This window comes from Acanthochromis polyacanthus, chromosome 14, assembly GCF_021347895.1.
Source record: "Acanthochromis polyacanthus isolate Apoly-LR-REF ecotype Palm Island chromosome 14, KAUST_Apoly_ChrSc, whole genome shotgun sequence".
In the NCBI taxonomy this organism is placed as follows: domain Eukaryota; kingdom Metazoa; phylum Chordata; class Actinopteri; family Pomacentridae; genus Acanthochromis; species Acanthochromis polyacanthus.
This window is the reverse complement of record NC_067126.1, coordinates 27,834,819-27,858,835: the sequence shown is the minus strand read 5'-3', so window position 1 is coordinate 27,858,835 and position 24,017 is coordinate 27,834,819. Positions and strand designations below refer to the sequence as shown.

Here is a 24,017-nt window from a genome sequence, read left to right as displayed (position 1 = left end):
TTTTTAAGCATTCTGATCATGGCTATGGATGATACTGAGGCATAGCCCTTGGCATACATGTGGTCAGGACAGAGAAAACAGCAGGGGTCTTTTATAGCCCTGGTCATAGCTGAAGAGGAGAGAAGAGAAGAGACTGTTTTATCCACCGACAAGGGGGGGAAATCGTGTCAGATGCTGATGGGATGATAAAAGGTCCCAGTGTATCTGTAGTGCTGTCACCATGTTGCTTCAACACTTTTTTTCCCCCTGTTAATGCTCTCAAATGTACCAACCTTTGTAGAACCAAATGCTACAGGGGGACAAGAGAGAGAAAGCGAGAGAGAGGAGATTCAGGCCATTACAGAGCAGATGAGTCAGTTGGTACTGTATGAAAACAGCGAGGCAGAAACGGAGAGAACAGAATACAGACTGTTCACTACCAATGGGATGAAAGAAAGGGGCAGTTTCCTTTTATGGCTAAATGTAATGGAAAATAAATCAAACCTACACTTTTCATGCTTTTGTCATTGTAAATCATAGGTGGGTTGTATTGTTCCTTTACAGGGACGTCCAAACAGCCTACAATACGTGTTTGGAAGGATTTTTGTGTTGAAAGCAGGTGCCATTTTTTGGTTAAATTAGAAGAAAATATTATATTTCATTATCCAATCCCCCATGTACCAGCAAAAACTCTCCCAGGACCTCAGTGGGTGTTGAGTGGTGTTCAGCGCTGGAATGTTGCTTGCAGATCCTGTAGGATTTGCTATGGGTTGTAGACTGGAACCTCCATGGAGCCATTTTGTTGTAGCACATCCCAGAAAAGCTCACTTGGATTGAGATCCGTAGAGTTTGGAGATCAGGTCAAAGCCTTGGGCTCTTGGTCATGTTTCTTGAGCTGTTCCAGGGCAGTTTTGTGGTGTGGGAAGGTGCATTGTCCTGCTGTTGCCACTCAGTTGGGTGTACTTGGTCTGCAACAATGTTGGCAGACGATATGAATCAAGGCACCATCCAAAAGAAGGCCAGGACCCAAGGGTTCCAAGCAGAGCATTTCATTGTAAGACAGTCAGTGTTATTCATTTCACCTGTCAATGATCAATTTGTGTATTTGATTGCTTTTTGATACCAAGGATTATGAGTGAAAAAAGCTGAAAGGCTGCATTTTAAATTAAATTATTCAAAGGAATGCAGACAGTAAAGATGCAGCATGGTTTTCTTTCTTTGCTTCCCTTTCATGTGAGCCTATGTGAAATCAACAAGTCTGTGTGGCATCTGCAGGTGTTTTCTGGGTCTCACTGGTGATTTGTCATTGTTTGCTCAGCATCTTTATAATGAAGCGGCACAGCTCCCTCCTTTGCTAACTGTACTGCGAAGCCTATCAAACAGTACCGTACACCATATATAAGAACAGAACATACAATATATACACTATCTGCCATACCAGTCCTCTAGTGGATTAAGTTAATGAATCTAATATTTTTTTAAAAAAAAGATGCTTAGATAGAATGTAGATTTTTTTGTGGGAGGAATCGGGTCGTCTTTCTGTTCAGCCAGGAGGGTAATTATCCTGCGACTGTTCAGCGAATATTGTTTGACAATTTCTTGTTTACTGGGGAGAAACGGCTCAGTACATCTTCCAGCCACACACCTTTTCCTCTGTCTCGCTGCAATTACTCCTGCTATTGTTTGGGAAAGCTGTCCCCACAAAAAAAGATAGCTTTTATAGGCCACCACAAATGAACAGCTGCTCTGTGGAGGCGGAAAAATTTAATGCACAAATAAGCCCTCGCAAATTTGCATGTGCCTTAGTAGATCTAGGCTGTGTCTTTTCATGAATAATGGGATTATTTTGGCTAATTTTATACCCGGCTAATTTGAGGGGAATTTAGGGTTTCTTCTCCATGTCTGCACTTGGGCTGCGTCATCAAGGCACAACTGGATTCTACATGAAATAACGTCATCTGCTCTTATACTGTCTTTCTTTGTGTGTGTTGAGCAGCCAAGGAGCGCATGGTGTGTGATCCCCAGTGTTCAGACGCTGGCTGTTGGGGTCCTGGCCCAGACCAGTGCCTGTCATGCCGATTCTTCAGTCGCGGACGGACATGTGTGGATACCTGCAACCTTTATGAAGGGTAAGTTGTACATGTGCATGCACAAATACAGCCAGATGCAGTCCACCGACACAGTGGTGATATGACAGATGGATAAATAGCAGATGGATAAATGAATGTATGGTTCCGGGCTGGGTAACGTTCTTGCTACTAGACTGACTGAGGGAGACAACAGATGGGGCATTGATTAAAAAAAACAACAACAAAAATAAATAAATAACAAGTCTGTTGTGCTCTAGTTTTCTCTCTACAAATCACCTTTGATAACTTTTCTCCACGTAGCCCCCTCTCATGCATGCACTGTAATACTATAGCAGTATATTGGCAGATAAAAAATTGCTCAGCTTTTTGTCATATAACAAGTAACTTTTCTCAATCTCGCAATGATTACAATTCAGGCGGCTGGACCCACAATCGAGAAAGATCACAGTAGAAACGGATCAATGTTTCTGTTCAAGGAGAGCAAGGTGGATAATATGACTGGCACAGCCTTTGATATCCAAACTGCAGCTTCACCCTTTTTGTATTTGCGCCGCCTTTACACGCCTCTGTAGGTAAACCAGGAGAAACACCGATATTAGTGAAGACAAAATGAAAATGGCTTTTCTCCCATTCCTGCCATCACCTCATTTTATCTGCCAGATCAGTCACTACAAAGCAAATCTGGAGGGCACAAACACACACAGAAATACAGAAATACATGGCACAGGAGCAGATATTGCTTTTGTCACTCTAGTATTATTTAGTGTCACTGCAGATCCTGTCCTATCATTTGCATGGCGGTGAATATATTAATTTTGTTGTGCGCGGTTCACACAGGGAACAAAATTGGGCCAAACTTATTCATGACCCACTGCGACATGTTAGGCAGCACATCAGTGGGTCACTGAGGAACAAAAGTCTTTCATTATTGATAACATGATATAAAAAAAATCAACTGTGCTGTGCTTGTCGGTGAGATCTGGCTTGTTGGCACAGATGGTCAAGTTGTGTTTCTATGTCTAAACACCTCTCCCAAAAAAATACTTAGTTAACGCTTGGTTTCTAACATTTAAATGGACAGAAGTGTTAACCACATAAGTTGTGGCTTGTCAGAAGTGACAACAACAATATATATTTATTGTTAAAGTATGGATGAGTCCTCAGATCCATAAATTCTGTGCTAAAAAAGAGACAAGACCAGGAGTGAAGCTGCCCTCCATTGTACATGGCCTTTTAAGTGCCAGTTCAAAACTCACCTTTTTTTTTCTCCCATTGCGTCACAAAGCTTTCATTTCTAAAATCACCATGTTTCCTCCCAGTCCCTCAGCAGCGTCATGTATGGTCAGTCACAGACCTTGGAGATATACGGTTGCAGCACTAGAAAATGTTTGTCAAGTCTCTATGGTAACCAACAAGAGGCTTTTGAAGTGGTGGACACGGCTGGAGCAAACTGCATATACCTGTACTCCCCCAGCAGCCACTGGAGTAAAAGAAAATATAGCACTCTGTCAATGCCAAAAGGAAATTAAATTCACTTCAGGTGCATGTACGCAATCAAAAATGCACTCCTCGACTTGGAAAGAAAAAAGTAAAATTTTGTTCAGTGCCATCTGAGGTGCTTTCTGGTTGTTTTGGTTCACTGCCCACAGAGGAAAGTGTGAATTTGACCAAAAACATGAAATATGTTCAATATTTTTGGATTTTCTAAACCTAATAAAGCACTTTACTATTGAGTCTGACATTCTCATTTTTACAAAAAGTTTAGGGAAGTAGATTCTTCATACAGAGTACATATTCCAGCATGAAAATGGTTTGCTTCATTATCAGAGGAAAGTGATAAACACAGTTGGCACAATTAAAGGTCAGTTGAGGTCAACTAAGAATATAGTTATGCTAACAGTGCTGAAGTGAACAGTGGCAGGAGCTTCAAATTATGCTGCAGAATATGTAAAGTCCCTCTAAATCACAGAAAAAAGGATCCTGCAAATGTCATTTACAAGCAAATATTCAATACACAGTTTTGAATTATTGATTTTTGTTGCAAATGTTAATGCAGTTTTTGTACAAGTTTTAAATGTCAAAAATAAATTCTGATAAATTACAAGTAGAGTTTGGTTTATAAATTCAAAGATAGTATCACTGTTTAACTATTAAAGTGATTGTCACTAATAAACAACATGATACATTTTTTTTATATGAGTACTTAACCGAGGAGAGTAAAATAGCAGTAACACAAGATGCACTTAACTATTTAAAAATAAATAAATAAACTAATGCTGTTCAGCTTTAAATGGGATAGGTTGACCTAAAATAATAATAGCAATTATGAGGTATTGTCAGAAGACCTGCTACATCACCTGCTCATCAAAAGTTCTCAAGAATAACCCAAGGCTCTTTGTTACAGTTTTCAAGTTTAGCAGTAATTTTTTCTGTTTACTGGGGATGATATTAAGAGCCAGAGGGTGAAAAGAACAATTTAAGAAGTGGTGGTAACTCTCGGTGTAAAAGGCACCCCCGCAGAGTGTCATAACAATAGGGGTCCCGCAACTTTAAAAGGAAATACAGCTCGATGCTATCCACCTCCCGATGAAAGGTGATAAGACCTGCTCCCTCGGGGGAGTTGCATTGATGGCATTTTAGATTTATTCCCTCGCAGAACTTCGGAAAAAGATGCTTTTAAGTTCAGAGGCCCAGTTTGATCATAGCATTTCGGTGGCCGCTTTGGAGATGAATGAGGAGGACCAGGAGGTGCTGTTAGGGCAGGGGGGCTAGGCGTGTCACTGCGTGTCACAGTCACTGCTTGCGCACGGGGCCACGCCCTGCCTACCTGTCCACCTGCACGTCAGCACCACCCACACCGTCAGCGACACCAGCACAGCGGACACAACATCCACCAAACACAGAGAATCAGTGAATGCAACCCTCACCCATCACCATCATAGTATAACCACAGAAGGGTCATTTTTTTTAAATAGTTGTACCCATGTTTCTTTTTCTTTGCAGTTGTGCATGATATCAAAAATGGACTGTTTACATTTTACATTTGATGTTTTTTGTGTGTATGTTGAACTGCACAAAGTTGGCTTCTAACCGTTAAAACATAAAGGAATAATTCCTCAGCATGTTGCCTACATATTGTATGGTCAGTGCCATTTCTTCTTAATGCTAGTTGGTATATGTGAATTTAACTTGACACCTTCCAAACATCAAGACTCTGAAGACAGCTGTTATCCACAGGCTTATTGACATTAACTGAAGGGTGAAAGGGAAGGCAAACAAAAGGCACCATAAATGCCATGCCTATTTTTAACATTTACAAATATAGAAATATATAGAAGTTGCCTTTTAACATTCCAAATTGTATGTATTAATTCTATTTCTCCCAACCTCAAAATGAAATATGTCAACATGTTTTCATGTAAACACTTATCTTTGAATCAAATTTTTTGCAATTGCTCTCATATGAGCTTATTGTGGAAAATCAACAAGCAGTCATTTCATGACCGCTTGTGGCTGGAGAACATTTCTAGCAGCAATCTCCCCAAATGTACCATTGTCCCAAAAATAAGCTTTCGCAATCATGGATAAAGGCAACATACGTATATCACTACATACCCATGATGCCCATAGCGTCATAAGATCTACGTAGATATATGTAGATGTCACTGGATTAGCTCAGATACACACAGAACAGCAGTTTTAAATTAAATACTGGCTTGCCTCCTGATAACCTGTTGCTTTCCGATACTGACAACTTCCTGAAACTCTTAAAGTGCCCTCAGTGAAATAGAAAAACATGTAATTAGAAACACAGAGACCTTTGTAACATGTTGCATTAGCTGTAACAGAACACCATCAATATTTAACATTGATCATGATTAGTGACCCTAATCCAAAACATTAAAAATGAAGTAAACACTGCTACTGGTGAAAGCCTATTTATTTGACCTTGCTAGCATGTCTATGTTTAATCGAATATATATCAGCAGGAAAATAAAGTCAACACCATGAATGAGCATTTTAGGTTCAAAATGTAGTGTATAAAACACACAGATTCGTACTTTCATTCATAATAAACCCGATTAACCAATCCTGTCAACTTGTATAAAGGGACATTCTATATCTGTGTTTCTCTTTAACACAGTAACAGAAGAGTCATCCTTGAAATATTTAATATTTTAAAATTGCTTGTGCTTTTATGTGGTCATAAATATCACTTCTCAAGCTGTCTTGTAGTCTTTTTTGTTTGTTTGTTTATTTCCGTTTACACACAGATTTGGCAGTACCACGTGTTTCTGTAAGCCATTTTTAATTATTGTATGTTTTCATTATTGGATATTATTCATTACAAAGGCATTGATTTGTCATTGTCCTGCAGCAAACAGAAAATACAGGAATTTAGGAGCAGAACATCATCCAATAGTCCAAAGTGTCAATGACATCCTCCAGCTATACACTGCACCTTTTTTCCTTTCAGCCAGCGCACACACCCAGACAAAGACTTACCTTTTTTGCCACCTGGAAGGTTTTATGAAGGCCAGATGAAGCATAATTAATACTAATTTGATTTAGCTCCCACTGGGACAGCAACATTTTTTTTCTACTGCTGAGAACGCTCTGTTTTTTCCCTCACTGACCAAAAGAGAAGTACGCAAAATTCACTCTCCCTCTCCTTTAGTGACAAAGGCAAAGTGCCAACTCAGTCGCAGTGTGGTCAGATTTAATGACTTTTCGAGGCCACTCCGGTGTACTACTATTATAAGGGGATTGCAGAAATTGAATAACAAGGCACTTAATTTAATTGATTTTTGAAAGCACCAGGACCTCGCAGGTGCTGCCCCTTTCAACTGCGTCGACCCCCTGAGTGATGGTATGAGTACTACAGTTAGCTAATTAGCTACAATGGTTTTGAGTATAACAGGAGTATGCATTTGTGTGTGTGGATGTGTGTGTATTGTGTGCACTGCTTTGCTGCATCTACTGACCTTTAGCTATCCACTACCAATAATAATTCACCCGCCTCTCTCGATCTCTCCATCAGTCGTATTTCCTCTGGATTGATTCAGACATTATTGACTGAAAAGGATCATTCACCAACTTCAGTAATGAAAAAGAGAACATTCTGGGGAATAAAATGTGAGGTTGACATTGAGGTTTGATTAGTATTTAGCAGGAATTCAACAGATCATTAGCAATGTTTTGCATGATACCAAAAATGGACTGTTTACACTTGAGTCACTTTAGTCAACCTTAACTGCACAAAGTTGGTTTCAAACAGATACAAAAAAAATAAATAAAAAAAGACAGGGAACGGTCCTTATATATTTAATGGTCAGAGACATCTCTTCCTAATGCCAGCGAGTATTTGTCATGGGTGAGCTGGTGTGCTCGAGCTGAAGCATGCAGGACGTGGTGGTTGGTGGAGAAAGGCAGGGATATCAGAGATCCACACAATCTAGAATAAACAGTAGAGAGTTGCATTTAAGCTATGGTAAGAAAGGAAGAGACATCTACATAAGAACAATTAATTCTAAATGTGTAACTTTGATGCACACAGATGAGTTTTGTTATGTTGTATAAATGACTGCAGAGGGACTTTAATGAAGTATTTACATTGTGCAGTGAAACCTCTTAATTACATCTGTTGGTGGCCGTCAATACTGAGACATTTTCGTTAGATTCCTCGCTGCTGACTGAACCCGACAGCAGAATAATTGATAGGAAAGCATCAGTCGAGAGTGTCTTTGCTTTACAAGGACACATCAGTTTGGCTGGAAATACATATTCTTCACATTATTCCCCCGGTTACCTCAGGTTTATATTAAATAAAGGCGCTGAGTGGTTTAATCAAATGGAATGGAGGTTACTGTAGACTTGTCGCTCATCTTTTCAGCTCCCTTCATACCTGCAACTCCAGCAAAGTGGCATGTTTTATTAAAGGGGATAACTGAGTAGGAAAGCTATACTGTGTCTCTTCTACAATATTTAACAATACTGTTTGATCTCACAAATAATGCTCTGTTCCCTCTTAAGTCTCTGACACTTGTTTCTCTTTTTATTGCCCACTCATCACACTCCCTCTCTCTCTATCCCCCGTTCCTCTGTCGCTCTCAGGGATATTCGGGAGTATGCAAACGGGTCAGTGTGTGTGGAGTGCGATGCCCAATGTGAACGAGCCGACGATGACTCTTTGACCTGCCATGGCCCGGTAAGCCTGCTCCTACAGATAAAGCAAAACAGACTCATTTATTTCGCACACGCTCGCTTGCTGAATATCATATAGAAGAGGGCTTTTTGTGCAGTTTGTGTACATTTGCTGTTATCTAATCATGAATGAGGAATTTGATGTGATATGAACAGTAATACATATGGTAACAGTATTCCATCACTGAAAGATAAACTGCACTTCCATTTGTCTTGCAGCTAGAAGCCATAATATAATATATGAATTGCGAGGTAATTTAAGAAATACTGGTTTGACGTTATTATAATAATAGAATATTATCGATTTTTCTGTTGTAGTCTCCCTCCTGTTTACACGGGCTATCACAGACTGATCCCTAGTGTGTAAATGAAACTTCAATCTTTGTTTTGTTCACAAATGTATTAAAAAGTTTTATCTGTGTCTGATATGCATCTTTCGGTATCTCAGTTTATGAACAACAACAACATTTTTCCAAGTTACAGCCTTTTTAGTGCGAAATTCCGTCTTTTTGTTTCTATCCTATGACTGCATCTCAAGGGAAACAGAGTCCAGGGTAAACAGAGAGGCCTCTACTGAAATGACTAACTTTGGAAGATTTGTACTATCTGACTAACTTAGACAGTTGAAACCTTATAGTAACATAAGATAAATTGCATTTTTGCACAAAAACAAGCACTGTGGATTTTGTTCCTTGTGGTCATACCTGCGCCTGCCCGATGAAACACCAGGAGAGATAAAAGAACTCACATCAAATCAAGTAAAATACTTTTAATACAATTGTACTGACAGGATGAGGCTGATCCTTTCTTATGTTTTCCTTAGTGGCAACAAATCCTATTGCTGAAACCATTAAGACTAAAACCAGCAATGAATTGATTCACCTAGAGTAAAGGCCGAATCACTGGCAAAGGGTCAAATTTTTCCTCTTCTGTGTTGTTTTAATTATCCAAGGTTGAAGCATCGCTTTACTCCCCACACAGCAAATGACTTGGAGCTGCAGACAGTCCCTGTGGTCATCTCAGACGATGATTAATTATTGTATTAGCAGTCAAAGTGAGCCTTTCAGCTTGTCTATTGATTATGTTTCACATTGTGACCCGAGATAGAACTCCTTGTATTAGTGAAGATTAGCATTATTTTTGCCTGCTGTACTGTGAATTTGTCTTTAGCTCGTGTGCATTTGTGTTTTATGGTTCCATTTTTATTTCACTGAACAGTCAACCAATCATTGTGGGACGTTCTGTTCTATAGAGTTTCTTTTTCTCCAAAATGCATTTATCCCCCCTGAAAACTTTTGCGTTGCGCTAGTTTTTAGAGAATCAGAGCAGCATGGTGAAATATTGTTTGGTAGCAGCTGTACATATATATAAAAAAAAAGATTCGAAAAATAAATAAATAAATACAAAAACAAGAAATCCCTGACCTTCATTTCTGCCTGCCTCATGTGAGCACTACACCCACAGCCACATGAGGCCCCTGACCCCGCGCTTTCTCCTAAAATCTTATCTTGCTGTTTGATAGAGAGGGATGATTTGCGACAGATGCGAGCCAGAGGGGCCATGTGCTGTCTTTTGTGTCCCATCACACCCTGTCAGATAGTTTTCCCAATATAGTTTAGAAGTGTGGAACTTTTTTTTACCCCCTCAAAACCACTGTAAAATTTGCGTGTGCGTGCATACAAGCAGTGTGACGATAAAGGCCAAAGTTAGAACGCCTGCGGTTGCTGTCTTGAGCAGAGTGGGTTCGCTTTTAGTGGACTCATTGGATTCGTGGCTCCGATTGTCTTGATTTGATACCTGACAGTAATGGACCTGACTTTCTGGGGCATTACATTGGAAGGTGGCTGCTATAAAGAGAATGAAATGAGATTTGTAGCTTACTCGAAACATTGTGAGAAATAAATGGATTATACATGGATTATTATAAAAAAAAAAACTGTACTATACTAACTAGTTAGTTGCAAATTTGCATCCTAATTGCTGTTCTTTACTCTACATAGAGGTTAATATATGGAATTTACTTGAAAAGCCTTGACGTGTATGTAAGCTTATTTTCTATAACCTTTTCTTTTTTCTTCTTTTGCAAACTGTGACCTCCATTTGCAGCTGCTCTACGTTCTCGTGCGATACTTTAGCCTGGGAATGTGCATGCGGTTTGTGTGCGTATGTGCGCAAATGTGACTTGTCAACCTGTGTCAAATGGAAATGTCCCAGAGTAACCTGTTGGACCTCGTGTAGACATCACATGTGCAGCACGGGGACACAAATGGATTACAGCAATCATGTTATAGCCACAGAGCCCATAGCAATTACATTACAGCTTACACAGTGTTTTGATAGGCCTAATGCCCTCTGTGAGGAGAAATCGGAGATATGACACTATGGCTATGTTATGGACATAATAGAGGATGATGGTGAATCTAGAGTAGCTGCTGCTGTTGATCAATGATGCAAACACACTTGGCTTGTTCTTATCCTCTCCAGAAAACCAATTTATTACTGCGTCATCACCGAAAGACTGCATCGTGCTAGCGCTTCACTCGCAGCAGGCACTGCAAACTTAAGTCCAGCTCAGATTATGTTGTCTTTAACATCATATAATTGACAAGTGCATTAAAAAACCTTGTGAATAACATTTTCTTTAATAAAATCACCTTGTTCCTTGGCCATCCACATACACATTTATGTCAGTGCACTTTGTATAAATATTTTTTGAAGCCCTGACACCATTAAGATTACGGGTCATTCCCTCCTGGAATCCCAGCGCGAAGAAGAAAAAGAAATAATAATTTACACACACACACACACACACACACACACACACACACACACACAACCAAAAGCACCACACACAAACTGTCGTGTTAAGCACACAGGCAGACCAATTTAAATTTACAGCAGGATGCTTTGGTCGGTGCTTTGGTTGCCCTAATACCCTGCTGGACAAAACACTGTTTGCTTGTTCTGTCACATAATTTAGCCTGCTGATGTGATGGGACTGTTGTGTACACACATACACACATACACTCACACACACACACACCAATAGCCACGGGTGGGAAGGCACTCATAAAAGCAAAGTGCCAGGCTCAACGCTAAAGCCAGAGAGAGCAGTGAGACTTTCAATTTGCATAATTATACCGGAGTGAGTGCATGTTAACACACACACACACACACACAAGGTATAAAGAGCACATGCAGAAACATTAGTGTATAGGCACACACACGCACACATGCATGCTTGCAGGCCCCTACAAAACACTACTTCAGGTTTTGGATGAATAAGCACTCACACACACTCCTCCACTTACCAAAGTACGGTTATCTACCTTTGCCATCATCTATGTATCTTGGTGGCCCCGTTTAGAGAGGATAATGTGTGTGTGTGTGTGTGTGTGTGTGTGTGTGTGTGTGTGTGTGTGTGTGTGTGTGTGTGTGTGTGTGTGTGTGTGTGTGTGTGTGTGTGTGTGTGTGTGTGTGTGTGTGTGTGTGTGTGTGTGTGTGTGTGTGTGTGTGTGTGTGTGTGTGTGTGTTTCTCACTCACCTGTATTTGTCATGTATATAGCATGTTGTAATGCATCTCCTAATTACATGTGGCGTTTATGTCGCTGATGTGACCCAAAGGTGTGGTTGTAGATTTGATTTCCCCTCGCTGCGTTTACGTGTGCTGTTTGCCACTGAGATGTTCTTTAGGCCCGCTGATGTTACGAGGCCTGTCTGGGAGAGCTCTTCACCGCTTTTGCTCTCCTCCCCTTCCCCTCCCTCGCCTATATTAGCTCCATAAATCCTGTTCTAGGCGGATTGTTATGGTCATTGTGTGTGCTGTGAGCGATGGTTATTATCTGCCTTCTCTGCTCGCACTGCTTTATGCGTCTCGTCTGCTTTCTCCCTCCCGTTCCCTCTCCCCCTCTCTCGCTCCTGCCGTCTCTCTCCTCTGCTCCGTTGTTCGGCAACCATGTCGGCTCTCTCCCCTTCCCTTGTTACACCACCTTGCTTCCTCTTCTGCTTTTCTCGTCTCCCCTCTCTCGCTGCTTTCACCTTCTGTCTATTGCCTTCTGCTATCTCTCACTTCCAAGCGCTCACTGCCACACGGATGCAAGTGGGCCAGTTTTATCTGTAGAGCTGCACCAGCACTAAGTTGCAAGTTGTCCATGTATAAATATACCAATCAGTCAGCTTACAGTCATGCAGATTGAAGCTACAGCAAATATCTCATCCTCTAAATCTGTGACGCTACAGATTTGGCCTTTATGCCCAACTCAGTAAGGTCAAGTTAAACTGCAGTATTTTCTCCAACCACAGTATATTTGAAATAAATATATTAGAGTTAGAGATCCCTAAACCTGTTGCAAAAACATGTTTTCTGTCGAAACATCAAACAAACTCTGGTTGATATACTGGAGTGAGTTATCATGATTGCCAATATTCACTAACTTTGGGCTTTTTACAAACCAATTGCCAGTCGTCGTCATTGCTAGAATTGTATTGTGACACAATATTCAGTCTCATATACAGCCAGCTGATGTAGGAGGATTTCAAAATGAAAATATGCGTCTATAAAAGAATGTCTTTGTTTTTCCGCTGCCCACAGGGCCCGGAGCATTGTGTGAAATGCCTTCATTTCAAGGATGGTCCGAACTGTGTGGAAAAATGTCCCGATGGCCTGCAAGGTGCCAATAGCTTCATCTTCAAGTACGCTGAAGTCAACAATGAATGCCATCCCTGCCATGCCAACTGCACCCAGGGGTGAGTGCAGTGAGGACAAGGACAAGTCAGAGCTGTGGGGTTTAATGCTCACCGCACCACAAAAAAAAAGCAAGGCATTTCAGTTGTTCCTTCATAAATCTAAAGACGGTTCAGTCTGTAACAGAAAAATGAAAGCATAAAGTCCAGGATTTCATTATTTTCAACTGACAAAACCAAGTAAAATGAATCAAAACAAAAATGCATGCCATTTGTTACTGGTTTTAGAGGAGGTTGGCTATTTGTTTCAATCAAGTGACCTTCTTTTTTCCTCGTTGTACCCAGATCTAAATTCCCTTGAATAAAATATCGAGTGAAAACATGTAGCAACCAACCTTCATCAACTATTTCTCAACATTTAACCCTTAAGCCAATCTTTGCCCTGTTTTGAACCTTGTTCTTGATTAAAATTCTTCAGGCAAACCCTGAAGGCATAGTTGTTCAAGCTTCTGGTGTTATTTTTCCCTTGTTAACATGTCCAAATTGTATTTTTCTACATATATACTGAAAGACATATTATTGTCAGGGCTGAGAATTTCCACCTTGAAGCTGCAGCATACCAATGGCCATCTCAAAATCACAAATCATTATTCTTCTTTAGAATCCAATTTGAACACATAGCTGATGTTGCTGATTTACTCCTATAGTAAAGCTTGCCATTGTTTAGAAATTTATAGTTTTCTGTGTTTGAGCAGAGTCAAAGGCGAGGTGCTATGCTAGAGCTGCAGCAAGTAGTGGATTGGTCGATATAGACAGAGGGAGGGACTTCAGAGATGTTGAGTGAAAGCAAGACACTGGAGTTACAGCTAATCCATTATAATCCAGGAAGGAGTCATGTATGTAATTTTGTAATTTAAAGCCACAAATTTTGAGGCCAGAATCACCATCATTTTGTATCTCCAGGGAGTTTATGTCACTTTTCTTATGCGTTTATTCTCCTCTTCTGACTGACAATCTCCAGCTTGCTTGAGCATAGCGATGTAGTCATAAAAGGAAAACACCAGACTGACACTTTGTCACAGGTACAGCTTCATAAACAGATCCGTCTCTTAAAAAAACTATCTGATGGAGAAGGAGGGATGGGAGAGTGACAAGGAAAGAGACAAAAAAAAAAAACTTCCCAATGATCAAGAGCTAATACATTTTGCTGTATATAGTATGTTCTGTATAATGCCACCGGTGCATACTGAGCATTGGAGGCTTGAAACATTGACACAAGAGGACCGGTTAAGCTTCCAGCAGAGATCAGAGCTTTCCATCAGAAGAAATTCCAGCTTTGTAATCTGTCACTGAACTCTCACTGAGTTGTAGAGTGACGCTGAGTAAGAGCTAACAAGGGTTTAATTCAGAACTCATTTCACATTTCAAGTTTGCCCACAGGCATGAGGAGTTTAGAATGCAAAGCCATCTCGGTTCTGTCTTGGCATGTGTTTGACAATGAGCGAGGGAAAGAAAAAAAAATCTCTCAACGCTTCATTTAAATTCAACACATTCTGGGTAATTTTAGCTACCTATTAGTTATTGCTTTGCTCGACTCACTCCAGGGTCTCAACATGCCGAGGTACAAATTATGAATGTTTGAGTGTTGTTTAACTTTTTTTGCTTGTCTTGTGTTTGTCTACCAAGGTGTATTGGACCAAGACTTCAGGACTGTATTGGCTGGATGGACAGGTACAGAATTCCTTGCTGTGGATTTCCTATTCTCTGGTGTCCAAACACACAAACACATGCACACACGCACAAAAGAACCACAGCAAGCAAAGTATCTGATTAATGGCTAGCTCGAAGGCCCAAAATCCCTGTGAGTGTCCTTAATGCCTCTCTCTGCATGCATGCCTGTGTGTGTGCACAAGCAGTTTGCCCGGTTCTTGATAAATTGATAAGGCTTTAGCGTTTGTTGTGAGGCTTTGGGGGGGAGAGAGTGGAAGAAAATGCTGCTCACAGTTTCCAACAAATGGATTTGAGACTTCATAAGTGGAACAGTTTGGCATCAAGTGGTGCTGAGAATTGTTGGGTGGCGTTTAGGGGATGATTTAGTGGAAAAGCAACAAACTCTTGTAAGCAGAGGGAGGAGCCAACGATACACAATTTAGTGATGGAGATCTGCAGCACACCAAAAATACACAGAGTGAAGCAAAAGCCAGGTTTTAAGTAAAAGTCACTGTGTGATGCATCCATCAGGAAAAAAAGGAAACATAGTGTCTTGCAGCATGCTGTGCATCTTTGTGAGTAAGTCAAATCCACACAGAGATAATCAGTGAAAAGCCGGGCTTCTTTTCCTTGTTATTTACCGATCAATATTCACTATCCTGGATCCTTTACTGAGGCCATAGATGATGGAGATCTTTTGATTTCTGAGAAGAAGAAAAAAAAACATGCCATTTAGAGGGCTGATCAAAATCTACACATTTCCTCCTGAAATAGTATTTGGGACACTGCCAGCAGGATGAAGGGAAGCTGCAGCAGATGGGGGAATGTAGCTATCAGCCGACCTGGTGAACAGATCAGCTCTTATCAGATCTCCAATAGCTCTGGCTAGGATGCAGCTGTATCCTCACCGGAGCTATCAGGCTTAGCTGCCTGCTCTGAGGTGTCACACGTGTTGTAAATGTGTTACCTGTTGGAAAGTACTGGTTCTCGAGCACGGCTCAAAGTGGCTTATCAGAAATATGTGAATACACAAAGCCTTCTAAGGCTATTGTTCTACCTGGCATTAACTTGCATCTTGTAGGGATTGTGTGCATGTCTGGTTAAGCTGGATTAATCACTTTCTGTCACTTACTTATGTAATATTTTGCCTGATAAAACTGAGTAAATGCTCATCTAGCACGTTCCACATGGCAACGTCATATTCATTTAATGTGAGATTATCTAAGTTGTCAGTGTTCTTTCATTCGCTTCTGGTGGATGAATTATTAATGTTTGTATGTTGCTGTAATAGTGCAGAAGCATTGCTTTTAATCTGGTCAAAACCATCTCTGGTCATGTGCAAAGGTGGCTTGCTTAGTGATCTTTAAAACTACATCCTAGATGTATTTATAGTACAGCTGAGTTTCATAGGATCTCTCAGGGGACCTTTTAATGTCAGCTGAAAGACCAGTGAAGTGGAGTGTATGAAATGAATTAGACATCTAAAGTATATCTTGCTGCTACGATGACATTTGGAATTGCGTAAAATCCTTAGTGGCCACTTATTCTCACTGATATGTGGCTTTGTGTGGCTACTGTATGTCTGTGAACGCTGGCCATTAGTCATCTTTTGCTGACGTTATTCAAGAGTATGAGATACACATGCATATGTCAAACATATGGTGTTGGTTTGAGACTAATTAGCTCACTCCTTTGCACCGAAAAAAAAAGTCAGTACCAAAATAAAAATAAATAATTACCGATTAACTTTCTGGTTAGGGGAAAATGTTTCCAAGAAATGTTGTCTTTATGAAAAAACTTAAAAATTACATCCTTTACCAGAGCAAGATACTGTAAAAACAGAAAGATTTTACCTTTCTGAAGGCCATTCAACTATTCATCAGCAGTTCATCTAAAACCTTTACAAAATCTAAGCTTAAGATTGTGATTTTTCATGTCTCATTTAAAAAAAAAAAAAAATGTCATTAACATAAACAATTTGCTCCAACCAGATTCTGTAAATCACAACACAATTCAATTCTTTGGTGCAACCACAAAGCTATTTGTGACTCAGCTGTGACCAATAGTCATGTGACAGAAAATTAGGGACTTTTCAGCTGAAACTGCAGGCTGTGTTTATAAAGAATAGATGAGGAAACAAGTATGGAAGCAAACTGTAAAAAAAAAAAAAATTAGTAGTGAAAGTAGTGAACTATCTATTATTCATAGCATCACTTTTTATTTAGTAGTTGTACCACCTGTGGACATTTGGAAAATGTTGTGCAAGTTTACCCCAGATTATTTAAAGTTTTGTAAAATGAGTAATCAATTAAATTTAGTGGCTTTATTATGCTGCACAAAAGACGTGTCCAAATGCCAAGAAAATGGTTGAGATTCAGAGGGTTAAATGTGTTTATTTCAGTAATAGCTTGACTTGTTGTGAAATGCATTCTGTCTTTGCTCTGCCGATACTTACATGAGAAGATTGATACCACTCTGGTTTCTATCCATTAAATATAAAGCTACAACAAGGGGAAAGTTAACAGCATAAAGACAAGAACAGGGGGAAACAATTAGCCTGGGTTTCTTCCAAAATAGTCTACCAGCACCTCTAAAGCTTGCTCGTTATCACATTATAGCATATCTCATTTATTTAATCCATTTAAACCCCTCACTGTAAAAACACTTTGTGGCTTCACAGGGATTATATGCTGGATTGTTTCTTGGCCAGGTGCAGTGAATTCCTGCAGTCTGCTCTGATTACCTGCAAACCCCATTGTGACAGCAAGACTCCAGAAAACGTTGCCACCATCAACGCTGTCATTTTTGCATTTTTGTCCATGTGAAGGTTGAATATAAGAACTCTAGCATGCTAATGGGTTAGCTTTAGAGGTGCCGATATGCATTTTTGATCTAAACTGACCATCTCTTGGCTGTCGCTTCATAGTTATTTCACAGATTTGCGAGTCTCCTTCTCATATGTTGCAAAATGTCAAGCTCTTCTGTCAAAGAACTGTGATCATTGCATGTACTTGTCACATATTATAGCTGAGAAATTAAATCATCCAGGCGACTAATATATGCAGGGTCAGACAGCTTCTAAAACTAAAGATATTTCTTTTTCTTTCTAACATATCTGCAGTAAAGGTAATACTGGCCAATATATATTTATCGGCTGGACTCTCACCAGCTCTAAACCATCACATGTTATAAGTATAGTGATTTCCTCCGTGTGAAGCCAAAGAGAGATGTGGGGGAGAGACAGCATCCTTCACTTCCCAGGAAAAGACGGCCGACTGCGATAAGATTTTATGGGGTGAACCCTTGCAGTCTATGACATGCCGTCCTTTTTTCCCCACTGATTTAGAGCAGAGTCTGAGTGCGCTTCGGGCAAACGAGGTTCTTTCAATACATCAAAAAACAAAACCAAAAAAAAAGCAGTGGGCATGTATACTGGCGAGCCAACTCTTCACCTCCTCTGTAGCAACTCTGCAGACAGTTTGGGGAGCAATATCAGGAAAATTACTGAAGGTCTTGATTTCAAATGACAAGCATCAGTGTGGTACTGAGAATTCACTTTGATGGTTATTTCCATGTTTTTGATCTCAGCCTGGGTTTTAATGAGAGGGCATGGAGGCATATTTGTTAGCCGATGAAGCTTAGCAGAAAAACAGACATAAAACTGAAGGTGAAGAGGTTTTTTAAGGAGCCCCCACATAAGCATATACTTTAAAACATGTTTTGTGTTTGTATATTTGACTGCTTGTTTTTGTGTATGTGCATAACCGTGATGCGCTCTTGTACTTTTTTCCTGTCCTTATCCTCTGTGATTCTACTCAACTTATTCAACCTTCTGTCATCTCACTGCATGCCTCCTGTTTTTCTCTCACTCCTCTTTCTTGTCTCCAGAACCCCTCTGATTGCAGCAGGGGTGATCGGCGGCCTTTTCATGGTGGTGATCATGGTACTGAGCGTTGCGGTGTCTCTCCGCCGAAAGAACATTAAAAAGAAGAGGGCACTTCGGCGCTTCCTGGAGACAGAGGTAAGCACGACAGAAGATGAAAAACAAGCCGAAAGATGGGAGAAATTGCTGCCTCTTGCAATGAACCATCGTGAATTCAAAGTTAGCGTGTTGTAAGAAATCTTGCTGCGATCTAGTTGCAAGCTTTTGATGTTATATCATACGGACAAATTGTTTTGCCATAGCTTTAGAGAATTGAAGGCATTCAAAATACAAAAACAAAATAAAATGATTAATAATCAGTAAAACAGTGGCTGAATTATATTTGACTGTGTTTATATTTTACACATGCCATGACAGTGTTGAGGACAAATATTGTTCTGATTTTAGAGGAAAACAAGACCAAAACATAGGAGATGCCTGAGGCCGCTTGTCTGATTTGCATGATTACGTTGTTTGCTAGTGCCTCTGTTTGCAATTCTGTATATGATTGTATTGCAGTTGTGCGCGTGTAAACTCTCAGCTACAATATAAGAGAAAAGCCAGAGTGAAAAAGAGAGAAACTGAACGAGGCTTCATGTTTCCAAATGATGATTGTGGAAAGTTTCAGAAACTCTGAGGTTCATGTGTTGACTTTGCCATAGTGTACTGTAGAGGACACTTGTTTTAGAAAGAGGTAAGGGACCAGAGCATTAAAAGAGGAGAAAGCACTCTTTCTTTGTGGTAAAATGAGAAGAGTGCATCATGTAATGCACTTCTGTGCTCCCAGTGAGAGGAGAGTCTTGTTTCACAGCTTTCTCTCTCTTCAGAACACACAAGTATCAGTGAAGTGTCTTGACAAAGTAGCACTGATATGGCATGTTATTATACTTATTGTACTATACTGTACTCTGTCACATGTGGGCCATACTTATACTGGGGCTGTTTCTTGAGTACGCGCATAAGTCTTTTTTTTTCTACTTTATTTCATACATAGGCTCAGACAGTGCTGGCTACATTAATGTTCAGTGTGCTTCTTGTGAGACATTACATAGCAGCATAGTGAAGACTACTTTAAAAAAAGACCTGCAAGAGGAAGCAGCCTGCTGTCATGTTCAAAGCTTTAATATGAGGTACTGCAAATCTGGTGCATTTTCTTTCAGAATAAACTTAAAGAAACTTTTTTTTTCACCCCAGAGCATTCAGAAGATGTTGGCAGAAGTTTACTTGATTTATGCATTTATGCAATCAATGCATAGGCACCTTCTCAGATGCAAATCATCCAAACTGCGATTACATAGCAATGATGCTCCAAAAGTAGTGACAAGTGTCAAGGTTATAAAAAGAAATGCCACGCAGGAGTAGAAATGGAAATGAAAGCCTGAGATTTAAGGATGAGGACTTCAAATAGCTTCTTATGCTCTGACTGAATTCATACTGTCTGTATAAAAAAAAAGGAAAAAAAAGAGAGAAATCCTCTTTAATAGTTAATTGTTTTATTGAATTATGCATTATATCTAATTACAGAGCAAATCCTGTATTGCAGGTCTGTTGATTGATAATAATTTGCTATAAAATTAACTCTGAAAACTAGTTAAGTGAAGGTACTACACATCACTTTCACTTCCATCCTGCCGCGATCACTCAGAAATATGTCCACACTATGATCAATTTCACACTTGCTTTTTAGAGCTGCATTCACATACTGTGATCTGGATCTGGAAATTGCTGGGACTTTAGTTTTTGTTATGCTGTACATCTAATTTTAAATCAATTTGCCATTGTTACTCTTCAACCTACTTCATAAGTAACCCATTATGAATAAGTGAAAACGAGTTTTTTGTAGAATTTTGCAAATGTATTCAAATACAAGAACTGAAATCTCTTACTTGCAGACCTTTTTAATGTGAGATTACTTTCTGAGCCCCTCCACACCACAGAAAGGTAGCTACTTTGGCTGTTGAGGCTGATTAGCACATATTCAAAGCAGTAGATTGCATCTCTTCATCATCTTACCTGTTAAAATTGGGAACTTTGTGTTTCTCTTTTTAAATGCCAGAGTAGCATGCAAAAGTGTCTTCTCATCAATTATTGCCGGTTGTCAGAAAAGGTGCCTCAATTGTATCCAATAGTTTGTGTGACTACAAATTCATTGGTTTGGTTTCAGCACTGCAGAGTAGAGCGAGAAGGTGGACAGCTACACTCTTCTGTACGGTGGCTGCTACACATCTTCAGCACCACAGATGCTGGACAGCTCCCAGCACAGTGAAATAACAGAGCTGTGTCTTTCTTTGTGTGTGTGTGTGTGAATGGGTGGCTCATTTTAAAGACATCTGTATTGTCTGTTTGTGGTACCCCGCCTTTCTTGTTTCTACCCTGCAGAAGCTGATTTGTTATTCCATTTAAATGAAGAATGGCTATTGTTTTTAATCAAATGGTAACCATAAGCCAGAGGGACAGAAGCTGCCGACCACAGCCAGGCTGATTTACACTCTGTTCTCCTCTCCGTGCCCTTCCTCCCTCTCTAATCCCCCCCCCCCCCCCCCCCCCCTTTTCTGTAATTCTCCTTATATTGCTCCCTCACTTATGCCGTTGCATCCTCTGTCTAATTCAGCAACTGGCTTCTCCATCGCTGTCTTGTTGTTGGTTCTGCCTCTCTCCTCTCCTACTCCACATCTCCCTCCCTCTCTCCACGGATATTATCTTTCTCCCCCTCTTACTATTTCATCTGTTCGTTCCTCCACTTGTGCGGTAATGAGACAACAAGTGTCAACTCCTGTTCGGGCTCTGCAATTATCCACCTCCCCTAATCTTTTTCTCACATTTCTTCCACCTATCCCCATCTCCATCTTCTGTTCACATATTAAATGTCTCACTTTCACTTCACTGATTTTAAACTGGGAATGGCACTTCACGCTTTGGATTTGTCTTGCTAGTGGGGGTGTAGGCCTGCAGTCACCAGAAGTAGTGGATAGTAAAAGTAACGGAACATAAGACTGTATATTTGACAATATATTAAACATTATATATCTGCATTTAAAATGTCTCCTCTTCAATCAACTCCTCTGTCTAGTCCGAGTTTCAGGTAGCTCTGTAGTAACTGTAGTTGTGTCGTGATAAAAGCTTCACAGCATGACTACCTAGAAATTAGGTCACAGCTCTTTCATAAACAACTTTTTATGCCATTGTTATTCACAGTCATGCGAAAGACACTTCATTACCTTAATTGTAGTGTGAAAAGGTGAAAGCATCTCCTGGAGAAAGAGGTTTTTTAATTTACCTCGGCATGTGTCCACACTTGAACACTGAAGTGTTTTGTGCTTCCAGGATTCCCCTAAATCTAAGTTGTATCTAATTGCTCAACAATACGAGTGATTTTGGATATGTCAATGATCTTTTGGAGTTTTCACACGATAAATACTGACTTACTGGCGAAAAGCACGATGCTGACTTTGTAGACAGAAGACGGATGCGCAAAGAAGAACTCCTCTTTCCATGTTTGGACTTTTGTTACTAGGTTTGTGTTGGAATGCTCATTGAATGAACATTCTGTGTTTTTGGTTGTGTTGTTTCAGTTGGTGGAGCCTTTAACACCCAGTGGAACAGCACCCAATCAAGCCCAACTCCGCATCCTGAAAGAAACAGAACTCAAAAGAGTCAAGATCCTCGGCTCCGGGGCCTTTGGGACTGTTTACAAGGTAACACACAAACAAAAACATAGCAATACAACCATTTGCACCTCAGTTGGTACTTTTCTAAATAAACGTTGCGATCATGATGTGAAATTGTCTTCACAATCTCACATCACGAGAGGAAGACAAAAGAGATGGATTGCTGGATCATTAATGACAGGAAATGAGATGGAAGGCTGGAGGCGGGAGATGAAAAGAATAAGTAATAGCAGACATTGAGACCCCTGGGGTGACAGTGAAATAAGAGGTAGCTGAGGTCACCACCAGTACAATGATGGGTTGGAGAGAGGCAGACGAAAACACAGCTGAAATTAGAAAGAACAGACCATTTCCCTCCCTGAAATTATAACTGGTCATTTTGTGGATCCATCCATTCATATTAGAGCACATTTTTAGGTCAGAGGTGTGGTAGCACAGACGTCGTTTTTCAAAGCAATGTATTTAATGCTTTCCTGGGGATAGACATGTGAGAATAAATAGTCACTTGAGACTGTCATGAGTGAGTCACAGGATCCTGAAAGCTTCTGGGTGGTCAGGAGACATCAGTCAGACACTGTTGAGAAGTTGAGATCATTGAGGGCAGCCAGCAGAGAAATCTCACTTCAGCAGCTTTGGTCTAATTGTCCATCCAGCCATTCATTATCGATACACCGCTTCATCCTCATTAGAGTCCCAGGGGGCTGGCATCTATCCCAGCTGACTGTGGACAGGTCACCAGTCTGTCACAGGGCTACATATACAGACAAACAATCACACTCGTATTCATACTTACAGACAAGTTAGAGTTACCAATTAACCTGAGCATGTTTTTTGGACTGTGGAAGGAAGCTGGAGTATCCTGAGAACTCCATGCAGAAAGATCCCAGGAAGGTAGGGACATGAACCGGGGGTCTTCTAGCTGCAAGGCAAAAGTGCAAACTTCCAATCCACTGTGCAGCCCTGGCCTAATTGTTGTAAGTCATCATTTGTAGTCAGAGTTGAGGATGAGTGTTCAGACTAACTTATGCACCAATAACTCAGCTTTCTTGACCCAAGATAACAAAACATAGACAAGAGTAACATATATAGAACTAGCATTAATCTTAAAACTGGTCATTTCTGAATCTTATTTCAGAGCTGGTGGTAAATCCCCCACCTGGCTGAACTGAGGAACTCACCTCAGTGTCATATAAGATGAAAATGTGCCTAGATTCGGAGTTCATTAACCGTATGTAACACTGAGCTTCAACACAGTTTGATTTGCATTGCAAAGTAGATTTTTACTGATATTAACAGTCTAATAATAATCTAATTGTGAGGAAATACCACCTGTTTGCTTGTTTGTTTTGCAGTTTTAACCGCTGCACCCTATTTAGGGGAGAAGTGTTCACTAAACACACTGCTGCAAACAGCAAGATCTGAAATGTGGCTTCAGTACTGAGGTGTTTAACAGCATAACAACAACTGTCAGCTAGTAAATTAATGCACAACCTTCCGCACCGTGTGTGCATGTGAATATAAAATATAAGTCACTGAGCTGAATAATAATCATCTGCACACATTTAGAGGCATACCATTGAAAAGAGGACGTGTTGTAACGTGCTGGGCCTACTGTCACTGAGGAGTATGCAGGACAAAGGTGGAGAACTTTTTAAACATTTTTAAAAAGTTGAGAGGCACTTTGTTTCCCTCCTCTTTCAAAATGCGTTGTCCACTTCAGCAGCCTCTAATTCACTTTAATCCTACTAGAAATGAGAAACT

The 24,017-nt window shown here is 40.3% G+C and overlaps 1 protein-coding gene across 3 annotated transcripts in view; it reads left to right on the top strand.

Moving 5' to 3' along the window:
• The window catches only part of erbb4b (erb-b2 receptor tyrosine kinase 4b), a 328,153-nt gene that overhangs the window by 233,201 nt on the left and 70,935 nt on the right, over nt 1-24,017 (top strand). For all 3 annotated transcript variants that reach the window (XM_051959185.1, XM_051959186.1, XM_051959184.1), the window contains 6 exons: nt 1,976-2,108; nt 8,184-8,277; nt 12,865-13,019; nt 14,643-14,687; nt 18,555-18,687; nt 22,161-22,283. In XM_051959185.1, the coding sequence (XP_051815145.1) occupies nt 1,976-2,108; nt 8,184-8,277; nt 12,865-13,019; nt 14,643-14,687; nt 18,555-18,687; nt 22,161-22,283 (683 nt within the window). The remainder of the gene's footprint in view (nt 1-1,975; nt 2,109-8,183; nt 8,278-12,864; nt 13,020-14,642; nt 14,688-18,554; nt 18,688-22,160; nt 22,284-24,017) is intronic.